The sequence below is a fragment of the Cajanus cajan genome, chromosome 11 (assembly GCF_000230855.2).
Source record: "Cajanus cajan strain Asha chromosome 11, NIPB_CcT2T_4, whole genome shotgun sequence".
NCBI classification, from domain to species: domain Eukaryota; kingdom Viridiplantae; phylum Streptophyta; class Magnoliopsida; order Fabales; family Fabaceae; genus Cajanus; species Cajanus cajan.
The window spans coordinates 37,987,656-37,999,643 of record NC_138527.1 but is presented as its reverse complement, the minus strand read 5'-3'; the positions used below and the strand labels follow the sequence as shown (position 1 = coordinate 37,999,643).

The 11,988-nt window shown below is 38.7% G+C and overlaps 1 protein-coding gene across 1 annotated transcript; it reads right to left on the bottom strand.

Moving 5' to 3' along the window:
• Positions 1–7,643: 7,643 nt before the first annotated feature.
• Positions 7,644–11,728, bottom strand: LOC145953242 (uncharacterized). Its single transcript, XM_083067122.1, has 2 exons — positions 9,635–11,728; positions 7,644–9,513 (listed from the first exon to the last, which is right to left on the bottom strand). The coding sequence occupies exons 1-2, from the start codon at positions 9,801–9,803 to the stop codon at positions 8,663–8,665; spliced, it is 1,020 nt and encodes a 339-aa protein (XP_082923248.1). The 5' UTR covers positions 9,804–11,728; the 3' UTR covers positions 7,644–8,662.
• Between the last annotated feature and the right edge of the window lie 260 nt (positions 11,729–11,988).

Below are 11,988 nucleotides of genomic sequence, written 5' to 3'. Positions count from 1 at the left end.
TAGTTTCAACTTTTGTGTCCAATGCGTACCCTTTTTTTCCCTTTCTTTAGGAAACTGATAACATATTTCTTGTATGATTTATCAAACAATAATATGTGAGTTATAATGAATATGTTGTACAATTCTAAAACAAGTATCATGCCTTTGTTTGAGTTGAAAATTTCATGATTTAGTTGCTATGAAGTACTGATACTTCAACTTATTTCACGTATCCGTATTCAATACAATATTTTTGGATATTTTACCGATACGTATCAATGAAGTATCATAACCTTTAAAAATATTATGAAAATTTTATTCAATTTCAGTACATACTTCACCAATACTTATTGGTGATATGTATGGATAAAGTATTCAAATTTTTGAAAAATTATGAAATATCCATTACAGCTAAATAAGATATATAAACATGTTTAATATAGAAACATAGAAATATTGGTCTTTAATAAAATGTAAATAAAAATTATTTTTTATATAGATAATTTTAAGAAATGAATGAATATTAGTAATATTATTTCTATTTGTAAATAATAAAAAGTAATTTATAATGAAATGATTTATAATATATTTATTTTTAGTAATGTATAATAAATATGTTTTTAATTTGGATTTACAAAATAGCAATTATATATTTAATGTTTATGATTCTTTTTTTTAATCAAAATCACAAGTATACATTTATTATATTGTATAAACATTAATACATATGTGTTAGGCATACTCGAAAATCATGTGACTCGAAAAGATTGATAGCGCTGCCTGAGAAGTAAAATCAACACATGATGAAATTATGGGACTCGAAAAAACAAGTGTTGCTCGAAAATAGTTGAAAAGTTGAGACTGTCAGAACATGGAGGTTAAGCCAAAACGGTTACTAAAAAATCAATCGAGAAAACAAGGAACGTGGGAAGAGCGGTTAAAGGAAGTTGAGTCAAGACCACGTAGCAAATATAGTGGATAGCGGTTATGAGTCAAAAGCGTACATGTACAGAATTAACCGCCCTTGATTGCTCTATAAATACAAGGAGTACGGACCTTTATGGGGGTCGAAAAACTCATACTAGAATTGGACTCTGAAGCACTCTCTGCCTACACACACACATGGCTTTCGTGCACAAGATCGTTTTTGGGTATGACTGACTCTCGGCCACTTTTTTTTCTCTTTTTTAGGAGTAGAAGTAGAATAGTCTTCTTGTTCTTTGTTTAATTACGTAGTGTATTCATGTACTGGGATCAATATGTTCGCATGTGTAACGTAATTTGATCATTGTACGAAATGAACTATGATTTGCATTGCTAACATATATATTGTTCACTCTGTTCATATTATTATTTGCTTGCATGAGCATTGCTTGTTAGTAGTAATAGAAGAACATTTCGAAACAAGTAGTTGCTAAGACTTTTTCATCCTACTTTCCATTCTCAGTAACACGATAACGCACAGTAAGATACCTAAATTGAAATACGTTCGTATGCTAGTCTAAATAAAAAGAACTCAGGATTTGATGGTTAATTCCACCGTAAACAAATTGGCACGCCCAGTGGGACTCGTTTAATTTAGAACGTAATTGGACTAGTTTTAGGTGTGTGAATTGCATGAGATTAAGGAGTGGAAGAACTATGTCTACGTCTGATAACATGAACGTAAACAATAATAATGTAGATGTAGAACAGCCTAACTCCAATCCTGATAATGCTACCAATGTGACCAGGGGGGCAAGATCTCCTCCTGTGTTGCTTGAAAACCATGCTAGGCATAATAATACCACTCAAGAGTTGGTAAATGTTACTAGAGAGTACCCTTGGGGTATGCCAACTAATTGGCGAAATACCCAGCCTGCGTATGTCGAAATGTCAATGCCTTTTATAGGGCCAAATTCACAAATGAATATATCCCCACAGGGATATAATCCTGGGCCAAGTGGACTGGGTTTTGTTATGCAAGACCCGTATCAACATGTAGGAACAAGTCAGGAGGGTTCATTAATTCGACAAGGTAGTTACATGCCCACGGGTATTAGTAATCAAGCAATGATGGCCCTTCGACAACAAATGGACCATAGTAATCATGACATGGTCAATTTGTTGTCTACTCAGATGCACAACATCATGACACCCCTTTACGAGCTAATAAACAAAATAGGAGATAAGTTGGGTAATGGGACTCCTTCGAGAGCAATGAGTGTGAATCTGAACGATACAGAAAACCCTGGGGGGCATGGAAATTTGCAAAACATAATTCGACCTAACAGGAACCCTAATGATAATTTAGATCAAATGGTAGAAAGAATATTGAATAGACATGGATTCGATGTAGGTCGGAATGAACGCCCATACTTTGTGTCAGCCTTTCCAGATTATATTACACAAGTAGAATTACCCCGTGGAATGAAAGTCCCAAAATTCTCGAAATTTGCAGGAGATATAACTGAGTCAACAGTTGAACGTATAGCTAGGTATGGGGTCGAATGTGGGGATTTGGCTAATAATGAATACTTGAAAATGAAATATTTCCCAAGTTTGTTGACTAAACATGCTTTTACCTGGTTTACTACCCTGCCTCCTAATTCGATACATACTTGGGTACAGCTAGAAGGTAGTTTTCATGAGCATTTCTTTCGAGAGGAAACAAAGGTTAGTATAGTCGATCTAATGAATATCAAAAGGCAAAGTAATGAAACATTAGATGACTATTTAAATAGGTTTAGGCAATTAAAATCTCGATGCTATACTAATATTCCAGAACATGAATTGGTTAGAATCGCCGCCACAGGTTTAGACTTCTCAATACGCAAAAAATTAGTAAATGAACAATTGAGGGACATGGCTCAACTTGCTGAGAAAGTGAGGAGGATTGAACAAATTAAATTAGAAAAGGAAAAGTTGATGAAATTCGACAAGTTCGTTCGAAAAGAAAAGATAGCGTATTTAGAAAGTTCTGAGTTAAATGAGGATTCTAATTATGAAGTTGTAAGTGAAGATTTCGAGATTAATTTGGCAGAATTGCGCCCTGGACCTACGTACCAATGTCAAATGCTAAAACCAGGAGGTAATATAGAAGGGAATTCGACTAAAAAATATAGTTTTGACGTTAGTAAGGCAGAAAAGATATTCGATACTTTGTTAAAAGATAAACAGATTATACTCCCAGAGAATCATAAAATTCCACCTTTCGAGCAAAGAAAAGGAAAGAAATTCTGCAAATATCATAATATGTATGGGCATTGGACTAACAGTTGTGTGCGTTTCAGGGATTTCATCGAGAAGGCGATTACTGATGGTCGCCTGGCTTTTGAAGAGAAGGAAATGAAAGTAGATGTTGACCCATTTGCTGTCCATACTGGCTATGTTGAACCAGTTTCGATGTCCATCAACATGGTGGAAGTCGCTGCTGAGGACGATGATAGCATTGAGCCCATTTCTGATGAGAAGCTCGAAGAGTTAATGGAGGATTTTGCTAAAGAGCAAGAACCCATATACCCAAAGGAAGGAGATAGTCTGGTGGAGTTTTTATCGAAGAAAAAAGAAGCTGATAAAGAGGTCATGTTGTGTCCTCGATGCAGTGCTGTCTTCGACAGAGCAGCGGCTAAGGCTTTCGAGGAGTCTGAAATAATGAAGAATTACAAAGCTGAGAAGCTGCGTGAAAAAGTGAAGCCCAATGCTAGGTTGAATGCTGGTCTGAATATGAGGCAAGTTCATATGCCTCAATATAATGCCCCGGTTGGGAAGATGGAGATGTATAACTCGTCTAGGTTCGGCAATACTTTTGTGCCGAACGCAAATGTGCCTGTCGGGACATGGAACGCACCACCTAGGTCTATGATGGGTCGAGGTAAACAAGTAATGACTAGCATGGGAAACCCGGGACAAAGAAATGCAGGAAAATTTTCGAACTTGACTACAGGGAATGTTGGAATTCCAGCTGGGGGATATGGACGTGGATTTCGACAGCCATTTAACAACTTAACCAAAACCCAATGGAGGAGGCAGCAAAGGATGCGTAAAGCAACCTTTGAAGGTATGGGAGGAAATCGTTTTTCAATCCCAGTTCCTCAAAAAGGGGAATCTTCTGGCAAGTTCATCGAAGACGATGAAGACATGATAACAAACTGCTTTGAGAGCGGTTTCGAGGATTCTTTGGAAGATATTTGCGGGGTAGTTTCCATTTTACCTTCGGAGTATGCTGGTGCTATGGAATCCGTGAACGAACAAGAGGATATCATCAGGGAAGACGTTTTCGAGGACCCCAATTATGAGTCCAAAATCATATGGGTCAATCAAATCTCGAGGGTTATCCCTAAGTTCAACTCTGCTATCTTCGACTCTCCCACAGAGGAAATGAAAGGACATCTCAAACCCCTATTGTTAACACTGATGATCGAGGGGCAAGAGGTAAACAAGGTCTTGGTCGATGGAGGCGCAGCTGTGAATATTTTGCCTAAGACAATGCTGAAAAGGTTTGGGAAATCCTTGGATAATCTGAAACCCCATAACATCATGATCTCCGACTATGCAGGCAAGTCTTCACATCCTGAAGGTATGATTCTGCTCGATGTACAGATCGGAAGTGTGAAGAGGACTACCATGTTTATAGTAACACCTTCCAAAGCAAACTTCAACATGTTGCTAGGTCGGGAGTGGATTCATGGTGTAGGTGCTGTTCCTTCGACCGTACACCAGAAGGTTTTCTTCTGGAACGATGATGAAGGTTTAGAGGTTCTCGAAGCTGATCAGAAGACTTATGAAGTTGGCATGTATTTTGCTGATCAACAACTGACAGCATTTGCCAAGACCAAACCTTTTGACGCTTACAACTCTGGGGTGATGGATGAAGAGGAAGGTGTCAAGAAAACCTTTTGTTGGGATGTAAAGAGAGGATTCATTATTCGAGCCGAAAAGAATTCGGCTCCATTGGATGCATGAAGGACGAAGATCCTTATTCGAGCTTTTTAGCTCGAATATCGGCCTACGTGGCCGATCAAACGGCCAATTTGGCCGATAAAGATCAATTTGACAATGAGGTTAGCACGGTCATGTTGGCCGAAGAAAAACAAAAAAAAAAAGAAGAGATGGATTTCGAATCAATAAAGGAAAAAGGGAAACAACAAAAAGAAAAGGAGTTCGAAATCGGGAAAAAGAGGGAAGAAAAGCAAAAAACAGAAAATGAAAGGGACGAAGGAGTCTCAGATAAAAAAGAAAAGCAAAAAACAGAAAATCAAAGGGACGAAGGAGTCTCAGATAAAAATGAAAAGCAAAAAGAAAAAGCAGAGCTAGAACTCAAACTGGATTGCATTTTTGATGATTCACCTTTGGGTTTCGAGAGTGCCGCTAATGGAGAGCATAAGTTAGAATCCCAAGATCCGCTCGAAGAGGTTAATCTGGGAACTATCGAAAATAAGCGGATCACTTACATTAGCAAGTTCTTGCAAGGGGAGCTGAAAGGGGAGATAATTCAAGTCTTGCATGAATACAAAGATTGCTTCGCATGGGATTATGATGAAATGCCAGGTCTGGATCGAGAATTGGTAGAACATAGGCTACCAATGATCCCAGGAAAGAAGCCCGTGAAACAAAGTCCTCGAAGATTTGCTCCTGAAGTGATCGAGAAAATCAAAGGGGAAATTGAGAGATTGCTGAAAGCAAAGTTCATCAGAACTTCGAGATATCCTGACTGGATCTCGAATATAGTGCCAGTTATAAAGAAAAATGGAAAACTCAGAGTTTGCATTGACTTTCGAGATCTCAACATGGCAACTCCCAAGGATGAGTACCCTATGCCCATTGCTGAAAATATGATAGACGTCGCTGCAGGTAACGAGATTATGAGTTTGTTAGATGGTTATTCTGGATATAATCAAATTTATATTGCAGCGAATGACGTGTCGAAAACTGTCTTTCGATGTCCAGGTGCCTTAGGCGTCTACGAATGGGTGATGATGCCATTTGGTCTTAAAAACGCTGGTGCGACTTATCAAAGAGCGATGAATTTAATCTTTCATAATTTGATTGGTAAGTTCGTGCAAGTTTATATTGATGACATAATTGTTGGCTCAAAACAAAAGAAAGACCATTTATATCATTTGAAACTAGCCTTCGAGAGAATGAGGAAATATGGTTTGAAAATGAATCCACTGAAATGTGCTTTTGGTGTCATAGCAGGCGAATTTCTGGGATTTATTATACACCAGAGGGGGATCGAGGTAGACAAGAACAAAACCAAGGCTATCATGGAGACCAAGCCTCCATCGAACAAGAAAGAGCTTCAATCTCTCTTAGGTAAAGTAAATTTTTTGAGGAGATTTATTTCGAATTTGTCTGGTAAAACTAAAGTATTCTCTCCTTTGTTGCGTTTAAAAAAGGAGCAAGAATTTCGATGGGATGAAGAGCACCAGAGAGCATTCGAAGAAATTAAAGCTTACTTGGCTCATCCTCCAGTGCTTGCACCAATCTCTGAAGGGAAGCAACTGAAGTTGTACATTTCAGCTAATGATTCGACTATTGCGGGCATGCTGGCGCAAGATGATGAAAATGGCATCGAAAGAGTCATTTACTATTTAAGTCGAATGTTAGTAGGAGCAGAACTTAGATATACCCCTTTAGAGAAATTATGTTTAAGTCTTTATGTTGCGTGTACTAAGTTGAAGTACTATATTAGGACTCGTAATGTTGTAATACTTTGTCGAAGTAATGTGATAAAATATATGTTGTGTAAACCTGTGTTACATTCTCGAGTCGGCAAATGGGCACTTGCCTTAACCGAATACCCATTAACTTTCGAGCCGCTAAAAGCAACTAAAGGACAAATAATTGCAGATTTTCTTGCAGAACATTCGAATGGAACTGAAGAAGTTAATTACATAACCACCAAGCCTTGGCAATTATATTTCGATGGCTCGAAACACGAGTTAGGCGCCGGAATAGGTCTTTTAATCATCTCTCCCAAAGGGGTCCCGACGAAGTTATCAGTCAAAACAAATATAGGATGCTCGAATAATGAAACTGAATACCAAGCATTGATTACTGGACTTGAGATTCTTGAAGAATTAGGCGCTAAAAATGTGGTAATTCGAGGAGATTCACAACTGGTCATCAAACAATTAACTCGAGAGTATAAGTGTTTAAATGAAAAATTAATTGAATTCAAAACTCGAGCTACACGATTACTTGACACGTTTGATGAAGTAGAGTTACAACACATTCCCCGGGACTCAAATCATATTGCAAATAAATTGGCCCAAATAGCCTCCGGATATAAAATCAGTAAAGAGTATCTTGAATATCTGATTCATACAGAGAGTGAAGTGTTAGACTATCGAGCAATTCTAAATATAAGTTCAGCAGGTCAACAAGATTGGAGGAGCGAATTGATCGAATACTTGCGAAATCCTAACATAAAGGTTGAAAGGAAGATTAAACTCCAAGCTCTTAATTATCTCTTACTAAATGATGAATTGTACAAAAGAGGCTTCGACGGAGTTTTGTTCAAATGCTTGGGAGACCATGAAGGTTATATAGCAATGGCAGAAATTCATGAAGGCATTTGTGGAGCACATCAAGCTGGAAAGAAGATGAAATGGGTTTTGTCAAGGAAAGGCTTATATTGGCCTACTATGATTAAAGATTGTATCGAATTCGCAAAAAGTTGTGTGGAGTGTCAAAAGCATGGACCAATACAAAAGGTACCGGCAAGTGAGTTGCATTCGATCATCAAACCTTGGCCATTTCGGGGTTGGGCAATGGATTTAATCGGACAAATACACCCACCTTCCTCGAAGAACCACAGGTATATACTAGTTGCCATAGACTATTTTACAAAATGGGTTGAAGCTATTCCTTTAAAAGAAGTCGAGCAAAAAAATATAATTGATTTTATCGAAGACCATATTATTACAAGGTTTGGAATTCCTCAAACAATCACTACTGATCAGGGTACGGTTTTCACGGGTCGAAACATTGCTCGATATGCAGAATCAAGAGGAATTAAGTTGGTAACTTCAACACCATATTATGCCCAAGCTAATGGTCAAGTTGAGGCTGCTAATAAAGTGGTAATTGGTTTAATCAAAAAACACATATCAAATAAACCTCGAAATTGGCATGAAACTCTCGCCCAAATACTATGGGCATATAGGAACTCACCTCGAGATGCCACGAAAACAACCCCATATAAATTAGTATATGGCCATGAGGCTATTCTTCCTATTGATATTAACTTACAATCAATTCATATACAAAAACAAAATGAATTACCCGTGGAGGATTATTGGAACTTGATGTATGATGAGTTGATCTCTTTAGAGGAAGAAAGATTAATTGCGTTACAGAATATTGTTCAACAGAAAGAAAGAGTCGAGAAAACTTATAATAAGAGAGTGAATATGCAACGTTTTCGAGTCGGAGAATTGGTATTAAAAGTTATACTTCCCATGGATCAAAAATCTCGATGTTTGGGGAAGTGGTCATATTATTGGGAAGGCCCATTTCTAGTCGAGCAAGTATATTCAAAGAACGCATATGTAATTAAGGAGATAAATAATTCAAGTGCAAGCAAAGTCATAAATGGAAAATATTTAAAACATTTCCATAAAAGAGCAGAAGAATAATTGTTCAATACAAGGCAAATATAAACTAAAAGGTTGGAAAAGTAGATAAGAAGAACGAATTATTGCAAAAATTGCTTCTTGAAATCCTCGAAAGCTTTGTAAGCCTCGTCTAGATTCTTTTTGCGAGAAGCACATTGAGCTTCTAAATGCCTCTTCTGCTCCAAAGTCTTTGCTAATCGAGAAGAAATGGCTTTGCCCTCTTCCTTAAGCCCTGTTTGATGTTGCTTGATCTCTTGACTCTTAATTTTCACTCCATCCTTCTTCGAGCGAGTTTTGTCAAGCTCGTGGTTTAAGGCTTCGATAGTACGTTCGATATCAGCCTCCTCCTTCTGCAATGCTTGTAAAGCAGAAATCATTTCTTCCGTTGATTTCTTGATAGAAACCAACTCGTCTCGGAGTTTCTCGAGCTTAGCACGGTCTCCTTCAGTTTCGACCTCAATTTGAGTCACTTCTTGATATGCAATAGACCACTGAGTTCGAAGTTCCCAGGCGCGACTAAAGGGCTTGATAAATGCTTGAAGCTCTAAAGAAATATCAGAAGGAAGGTCCGAATAACTGAGCAACTCATCAATCATTTGCTGCACTTCCGTTTTGAATTCAGGAATGAGGAAGGCTTGATCGAGATCTTTAACGTATGCCTTCGAGCGAAAAGAGTCGAGTAGGGGTTGGTAAGAAGGTGTGTCAGAAGCTGGCTCAACAGCCTTCAATTTGTCTTTCTCTGACCCAGAGGGACCACTCGTCCAATTGTCCAATACTTCGAAGATAGTATTGATATCTTCGTCCTCGTCATTAAAGAAACTCATCAAATCCAAATCTGGAGAGGGAATCAAGGAGAGACCTTGGACAGAAGAAGTAGCACCGCCCTGGGTTGAAGGAGAGGTAGTAAAAGGTCTAGGGGACTCAGTTGAACCTGCACAAAAGTAAATACATAAGAAACTTCCATTAACAAGGTATCATATCGAAGATTAAAGTCGAAAGAAATATACCCTAGTTCGGATCCAAGGGAGGTTGTAGTTCGAAAGAAGGTTCACCTTGAGCGGAGTCTTGCCGCGTCTCCATATTAGTCAAAGGTTCGGGTTGGGGAATCTTACCCTCTTCGACAGGAGGGGGAACTTCTATCGAAGCCATGGCAGAGGCAAGCGCCGCAACATCCACTTGAGGAGTAGACAACTGAGGAAATGAAGAAGTCAGGCTAAACATCAAGAGGAAATTTGAGTCACAAGGTATAACAAGATGAACATGTTGGGTTACCTCAGTGGCAAAGGGTACGCTTTTCTGCACCTCTTGAGACACCCCTTGAGAAGAATCCAGTGGGATAATCACAATATCCTATTAATAGGATTTTAGAACGGTTAAAGGCATAAGAGAAATATAAAGGAGGAAAGACGTCGAAATTGAGATACCTTAGGACCGGACTTCATGGCGTCTTTAAGCAACTTCTCGCCAGAGGATTGTTGAGGTTTTTTGGGAAGAGGCAAGACCATCTTACCTTTCCCCTTGTCTTGCTTTTTTGTGGTCGAGACCTGAGTTGGAAAATAATTGATTAGGTATGAAAAACGAGCAAGAAAATAATCTTAATATTTGAGTTAAGATACTCAACAGTTTTGATACTGTCTGAACCTATTCTTTGTTTCTTCGAGGTTCCAATACTCTGTAGAGTAGAATTTCGAGAAGGTAAGATAAAATATTAGTTTCGAGGAAAACTGCAATCCAAACAAGGTATACCTTAGAACGTAAAGAAACCTTGTCAGCAGCGGTCTTTCTCTTTCGACCCTTTTTAGATGTTTCCTTATCCTCGTCATCGTCACTCTCCCAATCAGGAGTTGGATCAACATGTCGAGGAACACGCTGAGGGATGGCAGCTACAAGTTTCAAGCAAAGAAGTGAGACAAGTTTAAAGTATACGCGAAGAAGAAGGAGGTGAAAAATATTTACCAGGAGGAGGGTTAATGTTATTGACCCAACATAATGGCCACCATTTGTTTCGAGGAAAATCGTACACGGAACATCTCGCGTAGGTAACTTTATTCTTTACAGGAACTTCTTTGCGCTCAAGGTAAAACGGGTCGAGTGTTTTCACCCAAGGAGGATGAGATACATGTTTAACTAGACCAAAAAGGGCATTTGGAAGAGGAGGTATATGCTTTGGACAAAATTTTTCGAAATCAGTTTTACCTTGAGGATTTATTACCTTTTTTGAGCGAATGTTCCGTTGTACCATTTTCGATAACGAGACAGAAGCGTCAAAAATGGTTCGGTGCGCATTGTCAGGTCGATAACAAACCTTAAAAAATTGTTCGAATTGATAAATGATAAGTTGATTCTTGAAAGTACCTGGTTGTTTAGGCCCCTGCGTACAAGAAAGAGGAGAACTAATCAGCTTTTTCAGAAAGCCATTAAAATCGGTGAGTTTATCTACAATATAGTAACACCACCATCGAAGGTAGCATTTTGAGACTAAGAAGGAAGGAGAAAAGGTGGTCGGTGTAAGCCTAAGTTCTTTATCAGGGCGAAGGATGAAGTTAAGGACTTCTTCATAATTCCCTTTTTCGACACAAATATCCGCATCAATGCCTTCTTTACGTCGAAGGGGAAGAGGTTTCATTTGACAAAGCCCAAACTGTCGAGCAAAAAGTTGGGGCTGATAAGGATAAAGTCTGACATCTTTTTGCCTCATACCCGACATGATCACATCCCAAGACAAGAATCCAAACCACAGGTCAGTTGAAGCTGGACTTATGCTACCAACTTGGTTATTTTGGCGCAACCATGTAGGACCTATCAAATTCGGTCGAATAAAAGGGGCTAAATCTTCAGTGAAGTCAGTAAAGCTAAGGATAGCTCTAATATATTTCTCGAAATTATCTACCAGACGCTTTCGAGGGGTAAGGGTTGTTAAACGAGCTCCTTCGAGTTCACATATGGGAATGGGTTTTGAGGGCAAATGAAGTTTCTTCTCCAATAGCGCGTTGAGCCAAAGTTGAAGTAGCCATAACGGGCCAGAGAGATTTCGAGGCCCAGATTCTCGAGCAAGACTTTCAGAAGCTTCATCAAGACAAGTATAAAGGGAGGCCAGAAGTAATTTGCTTAAGGAGATTTTCCTTTGCAAATGAAGGGCTTGAGCTAAATTGTAATAGTATTTTGGGACTTGAAGCGAAGGGGTGCAAAAGACACAGGCTGACAACCAGTACATAAGAAAGGCAATATGCTGAAGGTGAGACAGGCGTGTCAGGTTGTCCCATATGCGCGTTAATAAAGGCCAAATAGGTCTTCTTATCCCAAGAAATGGAAGTATCCTTGATCGAAATTTCCTCTTCAAAGGCGTCAGGATAAAACCTATCTCCAATAGGCTTTAACCCTGTTATAGCAGCAACATCAAGTAACG